Below are 17,811 nucleotides of genomic sequence, written 5' to 3' on the forward strand. Positions count from 1 at the left end.
AAGTCTCTGGAATTGTTCTTGACAAAGTTGGTGTGGATTTCTTCCAATTCAGCTCTTTCAAATGATTGTTTAGTCCTTCGAAATATCCTGGATGTTTCTTTCCTCTGTTGCCTGAATTGTTCCATGTGTTCCTTTTCTCTGGAGCATTTCCATTTTCTCCATTTCTCGTACCTCTCCCTGAGAGCTTCCTCACACTTTTCATTCCACCATATTTCTCTTTTCCTCCTAGCCTGTCCGAGTGTTTTCTTTGCAGCTTCATTGATTCCCGTGCATAGCTCTTGCCAGTTCCCTTTCAGATGGTCCGGATTTCGTCCCTGAAGTTTCTAATGATGTCTTCAGTGATGTTCATTTTGTTTGTGTTGTATCTCATCATTCTCCTACTGGGAGAAAACGTATTTTAACCTTGGAGAGATAGTGGTCTGAATCAAATTCACCGTACCAATCACTTTGACGTTCATCACCTCCTTTGAGTTTTTCCTTGTTATTGCTACGTGTTCCAGTTGGAATTCCCCTTGTTCGGGATTCGGAGATACCCATGTCTTTGATTTTCTTGGGAGTTTCTTGAAGTGTGTTGACATTAGTTTCAACTGAAAAGCTTTGCAGAGTCCAATGAGCCTTTCCCGATTCTTGTTTGTCCTCCTATGTGCTGGATATTCCCCTACGATGTCTCTGTGCTTTCGTTCCTTCCCAATCTGTGCACTGAAGTCTCCCAGCAGGATTTTTACATTGCTCTTGGGTATCCGGGTGATTTCAGTTTCCAGTAGATCCCAAAAGCCATCAACTTTCTGTGGGTTCTTCTTGTTGTCTTCGTTGATTGCGACGTGACAGTTGATGAGAGTGTAGCTCTTATTCTTGCATTTAATAGTTAGTAGAGACAATCTTTCAGATTTTGATGTGAAGTCTGTGACATTGTTTACTACCTTCTTGTTTATGTAGAAGCAGGTTCCGAGCAGAGGCATGTTGGTGGTTGTTCTAATCACCGGCTTTCCTTTGAATATTCTGTATTGGTTGATGTCTATGATGTTTTCTTCCAGGAATCTTGTCTCCTGTACAGCTAGGATCTGGATTTGGTTTTTGTCCAAAAACTTTTCTAGTTCTTTTTGCTTTCCGACTCTGGTAAGTGAGTTGACGTTTATTGTTCCAATGAAATAGTTCTTCTTGAATTTGAGTTTGGAAGGTGTTTCAAGATGCTCCAACTCGTCTTTCTCGCAGATGTTGGGACTCCCCAGAATCCTAGGTCCCACTGCATTGCATACCGGTAGTGCAATGGTAGATTTCTCTGCCGAGCTGCCATGTGGGGTAGTGCTTTCTTTCAGCGACATTTCCATCTTGCGAATGAAGTTGTGATTTGTGAAGGAAGGAATTAGCTTTCAAAATAAGATTGGATTGTTAGCCTGAAATGATTATTTTTTCATGGTTTACTCCACTAGGTACTTCCGCTCTCATTGCTGTTGGGAGTTAAGATTCCTCTTCCGCCTTTGAGACCGTTGACCGAACACCTTGCAGCCACCCCTAACATGGGAAACAAACGCTGCTGATAAATAGTGTACTCATACTATTCCCTGAGTACTGGGCTGCCTCTTCTGCAATCTCTATCGTTCCGAAGTTCAACTTCTCCACTGTAGATTTCGTCAAGGTCTTCATTGTAACCATGAGCTGGGACCCTTACCAAATGATACACACCAAGTCAGTGTTCTCTGGGACTCGCATAGGCAGGGGTGCCACTCCCTGGGTAGGGCTGCCTCCGAAGAGGGTCCCTATTATTGTTATTGTGTATGGCATCCAGATAAGCCTGGTGCAAGTCTTCAGAGAAGACACCATATAGGTAATCTGCGCTTCTGTGAGGATGGGGCCCTTCCTAAGATGATTTATAATGTTAAAGATGGCATAATTGCCCAGCCCCTGAACCAGAGGAAGTTATCAATTAAGGTTAAAATCCACAACCCTGCTGGGAATTGAACCTAGTATTTCTTGGATCATTTAGCCATGGAGCCAGAAGTATCAGCTATTCAAACACCAGTACAGAAATACAGTTGTATGATAACAATGCTCCATAAAAGCACGGGAGGTACAGTCTGTAAATTAAATGACTAAATATAGACATATTGTCATTATCATCATCCTGGGGACCTGATAACTGAGCGGCATAGTCACTGGCTTCTCACTAAGGCAGCTGCAATTTGAATCCAGTCAATGAATGTGGAATTTTCGAAATTAAAAGTTATGCCAACACAGATATGTCTTACGGCGACGATGGGATAGGAAAGGCCTAGGAATTGAAAGGAAGTGGCTGTGGCCTTAATTAAGGTACATTTGCCTGGTGTGAAAATGGGAAACCATGGAAAACCATCTTCAGGGCTGCCGACAGTGGGGCTCGAACCCACTATCTCCCGATTACTGGATACTGGCCGCACTTAAGTGACTGCAGCTATCGAGCTCTGTAGTAACTAAAACTAGAAGCTTGTTTTTTATTTTTCATTATCATCCACACGTGGCAAGTTTATATCTGGATATGTAATGTCAATAATGTAAAACCTGTATTTAGGTTACCTGTGTTGATTGTTGCAGAGAGCCAGTGAACCACAGCACTCCAGCTCCACCAGCACGACAGCAGCAGCAACAGCACATCTCACGTTCTGTACAGTACAAGTACAACAATCAGCAGTATGACAGTGATGGCCCATCTCCTGTGAGGTACCAGATAGACACTCCAAGTCCTCGTCTGCAGCCCAAGAGGTCATCTTCTGCCAACAGAGAGCTAGTGTATGGACCCAATGAGCCAGGACACACCAGGACTACCCGTTCACCATCCCCCATGAGGCAGCGGGACGTGTCTTCCCTTGAGCGTCAACATGCCACCTTACACAAAGAGATGTATTATGAAAACAAGTCAAACAGCAATGTACTGCCATCAACACGCTCCCAGACAATGCCTCATGAACATTATCGGGAGAAGTCACCTACTAATGAGCGTCTCCGGAGAGAGTTGTTTTATGAAACTAAGACAACAGGCTCCGTTCCTCCATCTCCTCGCTACAGGGATATGTCTCCACCATCACAAAGAAGAGGGACATCCCCTGTTCCACCTGTTCAGACAATCTCCAGTTCTCCAGAACCTTATCCAGGCCAACCTGGAGGAACGTCAAGAGTTACAACTGTGCGAACCTACAACTATACCACAAATACAGCTGGGACTCCTCCACCTCCTCCTCCTGTCTCTCGATCCCCTTACCCGAGTGTATCTCCCTCTCCCATCCCTATGTCTAAATCTCCATATCCTGAAACAGTAACTGTGACGGAACTATCTCCTTCACCCCACCGTTCACCGCCTGCGTCGTCTCCTGAAAACTATCCCCCACCACATCAAACTCTGCCACCTGGTGTGTTGCCATATCCACCTCCACCTCAGATACCTGGTCAGCCACCAACTAAGGTAATCACAACAGTCCATACCTACACTTATGAGATCCCTGGCCAGCCTGGGGTGAACCACCCCTATCCTCCACCTGGAACAACTACAACTACATATGTCAACTCACTACCTCCAGATGCACCAGACTACCCAGGACCTGGAGATCGTACCCTTACATATCACGTGTCACCACAACTGCCAAGAGAAAAAGAACCATTACTACCCCAGGAACCACCAACTGTCATCCATTCTGTTGAACCTCCGCAGCCACCAACGGTCATCACATACAAGTACTCAACACATCACACATCTCACACATCCAATAACAATTATCCTGGTGGTCCAGCCCAACCTGAAGAACAACAGCCACTCTTACCGCGACCATTTCCCACCTCATCACCTCCACCAGGACAAACTTCAGAAGGTCAGCCCCCCAAGAGACTTGATGATCTGATGGCATCATTTGGAGACCCAAAGGTAACGATTTCTAAAAGCTATTGTTTCAAATATAAAATATGATCTACTGTACTTACATATTTTCATAATTTAAATGCTCTCTTTTCAAGTAGAACTTATTTAAGAATTTATAACTTTGTATACATTAAACTAGGATGATGATTTGTTTTATTGAGGTAGTTGTACTAATGCATTTGTTGTTAGTTGTAGCTAGAATAAGGGTCCCAGAACTTTAGATAAAAAATGATGTTAGTATTTGCCTGGACTAAATGTAGAACAGCATGATGTCTAAATTATTTGATAAATTAAAAAGTGGAAATTTAAAAGGTGAAATAAATATTTAATTTTAATTTATCAAATATTTTTGTGGTTGTTATGTGCAATAGCATTTCATAGGAAAGATTGATGTGTAACTTTAAAGATTTTCAATCTGTCAAAAACACTCATCATAACACATATAACACTATAAAATACCTGTAAAAAATACACACTATTAAAAACAAAGAATGTTATACTGTTTTTTACAAGAACATCCTCAGATTCTACCAAATCACTTTAAATCATGCACATACATATACAGTAGAAGTCCGTAGTAGCGAGAATTCATAATGGCAAAAAATGTACTCGCTATAGCGGATTGTCCTTATATCCAATTTTTTGCAGATGATGTCCACGGCTTATTTGTTTGTTATTTTTCAAAATCCAATACTACGTGAAAGTGTGTTTGATTTCATTCTGAAAAAATTATAGTGTCACTCCAGAGGCTTCTGTTGCAAAGTTTTCTTCTTCAAACAGCGTCACCTATCCTAACTGTATATATATATATCATTAAAACATATTTCTAGTGCATGTAGAGAAATGATAACCTCCTTGCTAAAAATTTACATGGGAATAGCCTTTCTGAGATTTAACTAGATGTAAGAAAATCAGTGACGTACTCTGCCATATCTTGAGATACATCACATTCTTACTTAATTTCAGTATATAACATTAACATTAAGCGATTGTTTACTTGAGCTTTTATTTCTAATGAGTTAACAACTGCTGTCACGTTATTTATGCATTTATTATGAAAACTTGTTCTCCTCTTTCATTTCGAATTTTCTTTAGAGAACAGTAGTCGACAGGTGTTACTAATCGACTCTGACATCACCTTCGAATGTCAACGAGAGACCTCGCAAGTGTACATAGCAAGAAAGAGATTTCAAAGACGTTCGATTGTATTTTGTGGCAAATGCTTCAGTTTTTTATTAAAAAAGTATCACCTAACCTAACTTAATCGTATATGTACCATGAAAATGTACATCAAGCACCAGTAGAAAAGTGATAACCTTCTCGCTATAAATTTACATGGGAATAGCCTTTCCGAAATTTACCTAGACGCGAGAAAATATAAGCTAATTTCTGAAATCAGTGATACGCTCTGCAATATCTTGAGGTGTATCACATTCTTACTTAATTTTAGTACTAAAATTATGCGATCGTTTACTTTAGCATTTTTTTTAAGAATCTGTTTCACGTCGCAGATAGATCTTATGGCGACGATGGGATAGGAAAGGGCTAGGCGTGGGAAGGAAGCGGCCGTGGCCCTAATTAAGGTATAGCCTCAGCATTTGCCTGGTGTGAAAATGATAAACTATCGAAAACCATCTTCTGGGCTGCCGACAGTGAGGTTCGAACCCACTATCTCCCGCATACAAGCTCACAGCTGGGAAGCAATCAATCAATCAATCAATCAATCAATCAATCAGTACTGATCTGCATTTAGGGCAGTCGCCCAGGTGGCAGATTCCCTATTTGTTGTTTTCCTAGCCTTTTCCTAAATGATTTCAAAGAAATTGGAAATTTATTGAACATCCCTCTTGGTAAGTTATTCCAATCCCTAACTCCCCTTCCTATAAATGAATATTTGCCCCAGTTTGTCCTCTTGAATTCCAACTTTATCTTCATATTGTGATCTTTCCTACTTTTATAAACGCCATTCAAACTTATTCGTCTACTAATGTCATTCCACGCCATCTCTCCACTGACAGCCCGGAACATACCACTTAGTCGAGCAGCTCTTCTTCTTTCTCTCAATTCTTCCCAACCCAAACATTGCAACATTTTTGTAACGCTACTCTTTTGTCGGAAATCGCCCAGAACAAATCGAGCTGCTTTTCTTTGGATTTTTTCCAGTTCTTGAATCAGGTAATCCTGGTGAGGGTCCCATACACTGGAACCATACTCTAGTTGGGGTCTTACCAGAGACTTATATGCCCTCTCCTTTACATCCTTACTACAACCCCTAAACACCCTCATAACCATGTGCAGAGATCTGTACCCTTTATTTACAATCCCATTTATGTGATTACCCCAATGAAGATCTTTCCTTATATTAACACCTAGATACTTACAATGATCCCCAAAAGGAACTTTCACCCCATCAACGCAGTAATTAAAACTGAGAGGACTTTTCCTACTTGTAAAACTCACAACCTGACTTTTAACCCCGTTTATCAACATACCATTGCCTGCTGTCCATCTCACAACATTTTCGAGGTCACGTTGCAGTTGCTCACAATCTTGTAACTTATTTATCACTCTATAGAGAATAACATCATCCGCAAAAAGCCTTACCTCCGATTCCACTCCTTTACTCATATCATTTACATATATAAGAAAAACATAAAGGTCCGATAATACTGCCTTGAGGAATTCCCCTCTTAATTATTACAGGGTCAGATAAAGCTTCACCTACTCTAATTTTCTGAGATCTATTTTCTAGAAATATAGCAACCCATTCAGTCACTCTTTTGTCTAGTCCAATTGCACTCATTTTTGCCAGTAGTCTCCCATGATCCACCCTATCAAATGCTTTAGACAGGTCAATCGCGATACAGTCCATTTGACCTCCTGAATCCAAGATATCTGCTATATCTTGCTGGAATCCTACAAGTTGAGCTTCAGTGGAATAACCTTTCCTAAAACCGAATTGCCTTCTATCGAACCAGTTATTAATTTCACAAACATGTCTAATATAATCAGAAAGAATGCCTTCCCAAAGCTTACATACAATGCATGTCAAACTTACTGGCCTGTAATTTTCAGCTTTATGTCTATCACCCTTTCCTTTATACACAGGGGCAACTATAGCAACTCTCCATTCATCTGGTATAGCTCCTCCGACCAAACAATAATCAAATAAGTACTTCAGATATGGTACTATATCCCAACCCATTGTCTTTAGTATATCCCCAGAAATCTGATCAATTCCAGTCGCTTTTCTAGTTTTTAACTTTTGTATCTTATTGTAAATGTCATTGTTATCATATGTAAATTTTATTTCTTCTTTGGCCTTAGTCTCCTCCTCTATCTCGACATTATCCTTGTAACCAGCAATCTTTACATACTGGTGACTGAATACTTCTGCCTTTTGAAGATCCTCACATACACACTCCCCTTGTTCATTAATTATTCCTGGAATGTCCTTCTTGGAACCTGTTTCTGCCTTAAAATACCTATACATACCCTTCCATTTTTCACTAAAATTCGTATGACTGCCAATTATGCTTGCCATCATATTATCCTTAGCTGCCTTCTTTGCTTGATTCAATTTTCTAGTAAGTTCCTTCAATTTCTCCTTACTTCCACAGCCATTTCTAACTCTATTTCTTTCCAGTCTGCACCTCCTTCTTAGTCTCTTTACTTCTCTATTATAATAAGGTGGGTCTTTACGATTCCTTACCACCCTTAATGGTACAAACCTATTTTCGCATTCCTCAACAATTTCTTTAAACCCATCCCAGAGTCTGTTTACATTTATATTTACCGTTTTCCACCGATCATAGCTACTTTTTAGAAACTGCCTCATGCCGGAAATACAGTTTCAACAGGGAAACCGGCCATCAATTAAGTAATACCTGGTTGCCAGCCATCAAGAATTTACGTAGGTAGTTCCCTTCCCTGTCCCTTCACTATTGTTATTTCGTCTCGGTGTTTTCCAAATTTGTACGTTCCTCGTCGCCAGATGTTTCATTCCAGGCTTGTGTCTAATGTATATCATACACCTGTCAATATCATATGTTACGCAAACACGTTATGTGAACCACTTAGTCTGATTGTGATGGTTCGGTCAGCTTCCGCTTCGAACGCTAGTGTTGTGCCACGTTCTGGGGGCCATCTGGTGGCAAATGAATGTACCATTTCCACTTCCATTATAACGTCCAAATTCAAAGTTTCATTGTTTAAGAAGTCTTTCTTGTGGACAGTCGAGATTTCTTCTGAGGACGCAGAGCACAGTTCTCTGCGAAACGTTAAGAATTTCACCTTATTTTCTTGACACAGCATAAGCCCAAAAGCCTATACAGTATCATGTCTATAAGTTCGGGCCATGAAAGCATTAATGGCAACATTTTCTCAAACTTTGAGAAAAGTAAATAAATACTTTAAAACTATTTGGGGAAATTTCAGGTGTGTATGTGAGGGAGGGAGAAGGGCACATGTGTCCTCACTGAATCAGAAGGTCCTATCACATAACGTATCATTCAGCCAAGCCCACTCAAATACATACACCAACCGACCCCATGTCCGGCTTTTTGGTTGAGTTGTGGCCTTCGGTTCAGAGGGCTCCAGGTTCAATTCCCGGCTGGGTATGGGATTTAAACTTTGTCTGGTTAGTCCCACTCACATTCAGTACATTTCGACCAACACAATGATAATGATAATGATAAATGGACTCTTCGTAAATGCATTCAGTAAAGTTAAAAATACACATTTTACATGCATAAAAAATAAATACTTAAAGAACAGTACTCACAAGCTCAATTTTTGTGGAGTGTTGACAGCTTTCACTGTTTAATATTTTTATCCTCACTACTGGCATAATTCTTATTCTTCATCTGCTTTCTGTAAATATTTAACATGACATTGGAATATGTAGACAATAAACAATCTATCAGAATATTATTGTCATGCCCACAATGACCATGTTCAAACCAGAACTGTTGATTTTCATCTCTTCCTAAAGCAGCTCTGTATGGAAAGGAGAACACTTCTTTATGATTTTCACAATCTGGGTGGTCTTTCTTGTTGTATTTGATTACCAACAAAGTAAATATTCCTTTCACTGTTACACAGATAGACACACAAAACACAATCTGATTGCATCACTCTGAAGTTTTTCAAAATAGGGATCATCTGTTTCATTACTCTGTAGGAGACCTAAAAATGTGTCACAGCTTATCCTTCTGGATATTGTTTTTACTCCATACACAGAAATGTAGGGTATATTACACCTGATGTCTCAAAATGTCCATCAAAAAAGTCACGTGATAAAAGTGATTTTCATATTTGGGTTGTCCCGTATTGACTATAAAGTGTAAGAAAAATATACAATTGGTTCACCTTAGTCAGTACACAAATCTGTTTATTCAGGCATGATCTTGGCTAAGGTACGTGACTAACATAAAATGAAGAAATTGGAGTTTTAAGCTTTATTCATCATTTCTCTCTGTAATATACAACAAAGTACCACATTTGCTTTAAATACTGTATATAGCCATATTTGTGACTCACCTCGTACTTCTGTTAGCTTGCCCATCAACTACATTTGAAAATAATAATAATGCTAATTGCTTTACATCCCACTAACTACTTTTACGGTTTTCGGAGACGCCGAGGTGCCGGAATTTTGTCCCGCAGGAGTTCTTTTACGTGCCAGTAAATCTACTGACACGAGGCTGACATATTTGAGCACCTTCAAATATCACCGGACTGAGCCAGGATCGAACCTGCCAAGTTGGAGTCAGAAGGCCAGCGCCTCAACCGTCTGAGCCACTCAGCCCGGCTACATTTAAAAAGAAAACACTTTGAACGCTGTAAACTGAATTAGTTTGAGGGCTTGCATATATGCATATTGCTCTGCGAAGTGAATTAATGTTCTCAGTCATGCATCTTTCCATGGTACTGTAAGCAGTGTACTGTCTTCTTTTTTGTTCTTCATCTCCACTCTCCTGTAGGCTACTATTAGTGATGAAGTTCCCGATAATTTTATCATGATTGAGAGAAAATATGGTGAGCATTGAGCTGTTGATATCCAGTCATTCACCAAATTCTTTCTCATCAGAGGGAAATTTCTTTGATTGTAGCATTTATTTCCAATATATTATTTCTTTGCCGTTGAGACTGAAAGTCTACGAGATCTTTATCACTCCTTTTCTCCTCATATATTGCTGTAGTTCTCTCTTTGTATCTAATGACAATGGAATCTGATTAGCTTAAAGTTCCCATGAGCAAATGAAGGTATTGTTGTTTCAGATTTATCGATTATCTGGGTTCTACATACAAAGCATTCTACTGTAACATACAATGTTATCTTGAACAATTAGCATCACACTGTGTGACAGTAACTTGTTGCAGAATTTCATATGAGAGCTCTTCTTCTAAGACCTATAGACTATTGACATTTCACTCAGGTTAATAATTAGACAAATTATAAAAGAAGGGCAAGATTCTTGTACCATAAGAGACTGTCTGAGTTGTTTTTCTGTTAGCAGTTAGCACTACAGACTCAATCAGTCCTTGTCTTGACACACCATTTGCTTCCCAGAACACTTCAGTCATCACTCCATGTCTTCCATACATTGTCCTTCCACTTGTCATTAGCTGTCCCCTAGGTCATATCTCTGTATGTCTGTAGTCATACACTCTTTTGACCATTCAATTAGTGTCCATTCTTTTAACATATCCAGGTCACATCAGATGCATTACTTTCACATATACTGAAAGTTTTGGCTCTGAAAACAATTCACTCATTTCCTTATTCATTCTTTGTCTCCAAATACCATCCACCTGCACTGGGCCAAACCTTTTCTTTTGAAATCCTCCAACTCGTTGCACAATTGCTTATTTAAAACTCAGGTCTCACTTCCATATGTCACCACTGGTTGTGTCAGAGTTTTATAGATCCTCAGTTTTCCCAATCAAGTCAAATTTTTATCTTTCAGCAAATTACTGACTGAAAATTGTGCTCTACTAGCAGGAGTAATCCTCTAGTTCACCTCCACGTTTTCCACCTTTTCAAACTTACGTCCCTGTACCATGAAAGTCTCCTCTGAATTACGTATTTTAGATACTTGCATTATTTTTCTTGTGTGACGTACTATTTCCAAACCATCTACAAAACCCAGTTTCATCTTGGATTTATTAAATATTGCACCTAACGGTCTGAGTTACTTAGATCTTACTTAGTTTACAAAAGGAGTATATTTATTACCCCACCTGTTCAATACAATTAGCACCACGTTATGTCGTTAATTAAACATAGAAAATCTAAATATTATGGGGACATATTTCACCCTTCTTTTATTGGGCATCATCAGCCATATTAATTTAATCTTAAAACAAACACTGTTTAGAGGACAATGACATTTATAATTTGTAAAAAATTGAACTGTGATTTCTTATGATATTAATATTACGAAATAGTAGTTATAAAATATCCCGGTCTAGAAAGCCAAGAATAACGGCTGAGAGGATTCGTCGTCCTGACCACACGACACCTCATAATCTGCATACCTTCAGGCTGAGCAGCGGTCGCTTGGTAGGCCAAGGCCCTTCAAGGGCTGTAGTGGGGTTTGATTTGGTTTTACTTATAAAATATGATGTTGGAACATGACATATACAATACATGTTAAAATTATTGTATACAAATTTAAAATCTTGTCCAAAAGAAAATTAGTGTCATATAAAATTCTAAAAACGGCACATGTCTGTTACTGAAGTGGATCCTCTTCATAAGAATATTCAGCATATACTTGCTGGGGCAGTTGTCAACATAAGTTTTCAATAGACTAGAATGGTTGAAACTTGAGGTGAATTTTGTTTATATTTTGCATTCCGGCGCTAAAAATTGGCCAAGGGAAAAGGCGAAAGTTATAAAATTATCTTCATTAAGTTGATTGATCTAAAATATTATCTTGATATAACCAATGCAAACAGACGTTGATGTGCTGTTTGAAGCTGCTTTTGAGACGAGTATTTCCGAGTATTTGAGTGGTAATGTTTGATTGATTGGTTTCCCATTTTCACACCAGGCAAATGCTGGGGCTGTACCTTAATTAAGGTCACGGCCGCTTCCTTCCCACTCCTAGCCCTTTCCTATCCCATCGTCGCCATAAGACCTATCTGTGTCAGTGCAACGTAAAATAACTAGCGGGGGGAGGTAATGTTTGATTATCATGTGAAAATGTAGTCCTAGAAGGACTGTCAAATACTCGGAAATACTCGTCTCAAAAGCAGCTTCAAACAGCACATCAACATCTGTTTGCATTGGTTATATCAAGATAATATTTTAGATCAATCAACTTAATGAAGATAATTTTATAACATTCAACTTTTCTCTTGGCCAACTTTTAGCATCGGAACGCAAAATATAAACAAAATTCACCTTAAGTTTTAACCATTCTAGTCTATTGAAAACTTATGTTGACAACTGCTGCAGCAAGTATATGCTGAATATTCTTACGAAGAGGATCCACTTCAGTACCAGAATGTACCGTTTTTAGAATTTCATATGACACAAATTTTGTTTTGGACAAGATTTTAAATTTGTTTACAATGATTTTAACATATATTGTATATGTTATGTCCCAACATCATATTTTATAACTACTATTCCGTAATATTAATATCATAAGAAATCACAGTTCAATTTTTTACAAATTATAAATGTCATTGTCCCCTAAACAATGTTTGTTTTAAGATTAATATGGCTGATGATGCCCAATAAAAGAAGGGCAAAACATGTCCCCATAATATTTAGATTTTCTATGTTTAATTAACCACATAACATAGTACTAATTGTATTGAATCGGTGGGGTAATAAATATACTCCTTTTGTAAACTAAGTAAGATCGCTGTTTTCAATACAGAACAAAAATGAGAGTGATGGTTTGTACTGAGTTGCTTAGTTCGAGAGTTAGCTGTGATAGCTTAATTTGTACTTTATGACTTTAAACAACATTGAAATTGTGGCTTTGTTTACAGGAGCCTGCATCTCCACCGTCTTACTACACAACCGAGAAGACCGTAACCACAACCACCTCACGTCACCCAGAGGGGAATGGTGTGGCCATTGTTCCACCCTCCACAGCTATTACGAAAACTAAAGAAACTGAGAAGACGGTGGTGAAACAACGAGAAAAGACTGTCAACAAGCCGGGGCCACCTGTCTATTATCCACCTGGAGTAGAACTTTTCACCAAGAATGAAGAGTCCATGATGACACAGGTAGCATTCCTGTATTTTTTTAAATTGGAAATATTTAGCAATCTGTAAAAAGAGTCTTCTTCCTTATCCTTGCCCTTTCCCATTTTATATGGGGTTGGCTCTCCTGGACTGCAATTACCAGAGTTTATGATTCTGGATCATGTGTGTAGTAAGGTGTACTTTTTGTAGATCTTTGTTCATTAAGGAATATTGTAAATAAATTCAGTCAGTACTTGGTACTGTTTGAAATACTGAAATATGTTTGAGACTCATAGCTGCGAGTTCTGCAGTGCAACCAACTGTCCAACCAGAAACACGACTGACCGAGCTCGATAGCTGCAGTCGCTTAAGTGCGGCCAGTATCCAGTATTCGGGAGATAGTAGGTTCGAACCCCACTGTCGGCAGCCCTGAAGATGGTTTTCCGTGGTTTCCCATTTTCACACCAGGCAAATGCTGGGGCTGTACCTTAATTAAGGCTATGGCCGCTTCCTTCCCATTCCTAGCGCTCTCCTGTCTCATCGTCGCCATAAGACCTATCTGTGTCGGTGCAACGTAAAGCAACTTGAAAAAAAAGAAACACAACTCTGTGTTTAGAAGTTAAGAGGAATGAGATTCTAAGGTTGAGCAGCTGCCCATAAACCAGATTGGTGTAAAGAGTGACACACAGGACAGCGGACAACTTGAAGTGTGTATTTTGAAGTGACAAGTCACCTAAACCATGAGATAGTTTGATGGTAGGCTTTGAATGTGGTGAATACCTAGATCAAAGAACAATATATGCCAGTAATCATTGTGGAAACTGCTAAATTTGGAGGAAATGATACTACAGAGTGAGGGTGTTTTCCATTGGATAGATTTGGCCCTGTTGAAATACTATGAAAATCTAAATGTAGAGAGGTACTAGGACATTTTGACCAGTTGCATACTGTTTACAGTAGAAGGCCAGTTCAGTGATGACTATTTTCTGTATCAGAATGACAGTGCTTCCTGCCATAAAGTAAGGTCTGTACAGGAATGATTTGTGGTCAGTAACGTTCCAGAAATGGACTGACCAACCTTGAGCCCTGACCAGAGTCCCATAGAACATCTTTGAGATGATTTAGAACATTGGCTTTGCTTCAGATCTTTATGATTCACATTGCAAATTGCTCTATTGAAAGCTTCTCAGGAAGTACGGGTTGCCAATCTGCTAAGAGACATTCTGGCATCTGAAAGAGGATTTCCCAGCAGACAGACTTGTCATAAAATGTAAAGGTTGAACCTGGTCCAGTATTAATGCCCACTAATGGCAAGTGTATCACAGAGACAATCTGACTGCAGTTTTAACAGATGCATGGATACTTTTTAACAGTCACATAAAACTACAGGCTTGCTTAGTTTTATAATATTTTAATAAATCACATAATATTATTTAGCATCCAGCTCCTTGGCTAAATGATCAGCATAGTGGCCTTCGGTTCAGAGGGCTCCAGGATTCCCAGCTGGGCCAGAGATTTAATTCCTCTACATTAGGGGCTGGGTGTTTGTGTTCATGTTAATACACATCTTCATTTACATAGAACACATCACACATACACGTATACATCCCTCCACATAGAGTTTAGGGCAGGAAGGGCATCTGGCTGTAAAACTGCGTTTAATCTATAGACGGTTCCTACCCCAGATAATTGGAAAACAAGCCAGTAAGAAGAAAACATAATATTATTTAGCATCCTAATAGAAGAATGACAGTATTATAGAAATAAAATTTTTTGTGTCTTATTAGCTCATGTTTATGTAGGAAATAATAAGTAGAGTACTCAGGGGCATAATGTTAGGGCCTGCGAGGCTGCAATGCAGGCGGACCCGTGACTTTAAGGGTCCCTGCAGATTCCCCGCAAATTAATAAAAATAACATTATATATCTAGGCTAATGTCACTCTGCACAGAAATGATCAAGGCGGTTTTGTAGAATCAGCATCAAGCAGCAGTTTATTGTTTTGAATGTAACAACACATCTGTAAACAATGCTTGCCCTTGCCATCTCTGGCAACACTGCGACATGCTACTCACAAAAAACCTGCACCAAATTATTGAAAAATAATTACAGCAATGAGAATTAATACCCAAATATCATATTTCAGTTAGAAAATGATTGTTGACGTGTAGTGCACCTGAGATCGTATTATGCATAAATCTTGCTGAACATTTAACTTGTGTCACACATTTATTGGGCAACAATATGTAATGCCAATAAGAAGTGGTGTAGTAGCAATCAGCCAACTCAGTTTCAAATGAGCTCTCTATGCATAAAGTTAATAATAAATTAGGCTTATCAGTTGTGCAGTTTGATCTTTTTCAAATTTTATCTACCAATTAATGTTAAGTTCGAAGATCTGTGTAGTGTATGGTTGGCAGTTCAGCCGTTAAACGACGGAGGCAGTAAAAAAAAAACCCATTCAATTTTTTTAAAAAAAATAATCATAACAATAATTTGACAATACCAGCTGTAATTCAATTTATATAATTTACGCATATCGTCGTTGCTGGGACAAAACCTCCTATGTGATAATATTTTTGGAGATACACTGACCAGCAGCACATACATTATGAAGAGCGAGAATGCCTTGACTACCTTCACACAATATTGCATCTTAGATGACATGACCTTACCGGCCAAAGTTCTAAGCCAAAATATTTCACATAGGAGGTTTTGTCCCGGCAGCGACGATATGTTTTTACATTTTATTTGAGGGGTGCCTGAAATTTTATTTTGGCAGGCAGGCCTGTATCACATTTGTTACGTCCCTGACAGTACCGTAATATTGACAGGTAAGGTCAAGGCCACCTTTTTCTGCAAATAACAAAACTGCTGTCATAGAAGAGTACACGGCATACTTTTACACTATTGTAACTTTTATTAGAGCGTTACTTTTTCATAACCTAAATTAGTTTTGTCTTGTTTTATACTAGTCTCACTATTATATTTTTCATTTCCAGGGCAGCAAAAAGGCGAGTGCAAGTGGCAAATATAAATATGAGAGCGAGAGCAAGAGTAAGAGTAGTTCAGGTGGTGGTGCAGCTGTGGTACCCGTGTGTCTTCCCTTGTGCTGTGCCATGCCTTGTGTAATTCTATGAGCTTTAGCATCTCCTTCAAGAAATAAGTTTGTATTTTTTAACTACTCCTATACCATCAGATACTGAAGAAATATAGTACTGTTTGTACAAGCTAATAAACAGTCAGTCCATTGAGAAACAAATCAACTGTGGATTTGTGAAAGATATTTACAGAAACATTGCTTTGTATCAGAATGACCTATGCCTTATTAAATTATTCCATAACATAACTAACTTTCAGATGTGAGAGGTATATGACAGCCAAAGGCAGAATACAGGCAACATTACCAAGCTGGATATGAGAGAGAAAGGAAAAAGAATGTGACTTACTGAGGCAAGGACAGGATAGAAGCACATGCTTGATGGTATGATATTAACATACAGGAGAGCAAGTCCGAGTATGTATTAAGGTGGGGTAACAGCACAGACTGACTATGCCCGAGACTTACTCAGGCCTGCGTACATTGTCATTGTCAACGCCTCCTGAGTCCAACTTGAGTAAAAACTAGGTAGACCACTTCGTATAACTTTTACAACAGGTGTACTACTATCAACAAGGATGAGAAGGTCCACCTATTCAATACTATATATAATATCTTAATACTGCATTATTTATTACATCGGGACTAGTTTCGACCCTTGTATTGGGTCATCTTAAGCCTTAAATTATAAATGGAAAAGAACATTAAATGTAATTTGAAAGCACCAACACCTAATACGACACTACTGGCATGTCTTGAAGCATTGATGAAATAAGTTGCGGTTACACGTGAGTCCATCAATGCTTCAAAACATGCCAATAGTGTTATATTAGGTGTTGGTGTTTTCAAGTTACATTATTTTAATGTTCTTTTCCATTTATGATTTAAGGCTAAAGATGACGCAATACAAGGGTCGAAACTAGTCCCGATGTAATAAATAATATTAACATATTATATACAGTATTGAATAGGTGGACTTTCTCATTCTTGTTGATAGTGATAAATCATCAATACGAACCATAATGAAATTAATTTCATATGACAGTTGTACCGTGCGCTCCTGTCGCCCGCCGTTGCTTTCTTGGATTTATAGCAGCTTATTCATTCATGTGTTCACTCCTGAACTCCATACTTCCAGCTGCTCAAACATCAGCTTCCACTGTTTTGTTTAGTCTGTGATTTATGATTTGTTTCTGCTATCATATGTGGATCTTTGGATGAAAGTGGAATTGAGAGATGTTTGATGACGTCGGATCAGAAGAACAGGTACAAGATTCAGATGTGACTGTCGTCAGACTTTCTTTTACATAAAATCAGCTTCATGGTCCGTATCGCACTACAATAGATTCACAATTAAGTATTTATTTTCCACCTAGTCGATACAATGATTGCTTAAGGCAATTTTTAATGGTCAAAAGTGGTACATGTTTCGTATATTATCAACATCTTCAGCCACATAACACTGTTTAGATGAAAAATGTATACAATTGACAAAGTAATGCTTTAGAGGAAATTAACATTTTAAGGACACTTCCTCTAAAGCATTACTTTGTCAATTGTATACATTTTTCATCTAAACAGTGTTATGTGGCTGAAGATGTTGATAATATACGAAA

At 38.7% G+C, this 17,811-nt stretch overlaps 1 protein-coding gene across 3 annotated transcripts in view; it reads left to right on the top strand.

Moving 5' to 3' along the window:
* LOC136878900 (uncharacterized) overlaps positions 1 to 17,502 on the top strand; it is a 288,522-nt gene extending 271,020 nt beyond the window's left edge. For all 3 annotated transcript variants that reach the window (XM_067152493.2, XM_067152492.2, XM_067152494.2), the window contains 3 exons: positions 2,569 to 3,889; positions 12,896 to 13,138; positions 16,098 to 17,502. In XM_067152493.2, coding sequence (XP_067008594.2) covers positions 2,569 to 3,889; positions 12,896 to 13,138; positions 16,098 to 16,235 — 1,702 coding nt within the window. In that variant the 3' untranslated portion in view covers positions 16,236 to 17,502. The remainder of the gene's footprint in view (positions 1 to 2,568; positions 3,890 to 12,895; positions 13,139 to 16,097) is intronic.
* The last annotated feature ends 309 nt before the right edge of the window (positions 17,503 to 17,811 follow it).

The sequence above is a fragment of the Anabrus simplex genome, chromosome 8, assembly GCF_040414725.1.
Source record: "Anabrus simplex isolate iqAnaSimp1 chromosome 8, ASM4041472v1, whole genome shotgun sequence".
In the NCBI taxonomy this organism is placed as follows: Eukaryota; Metazoa; Arthropoda; class Insecta; order Orthoptera; family Tettigoniidae; genus Anabrus; species Anabrus simplex.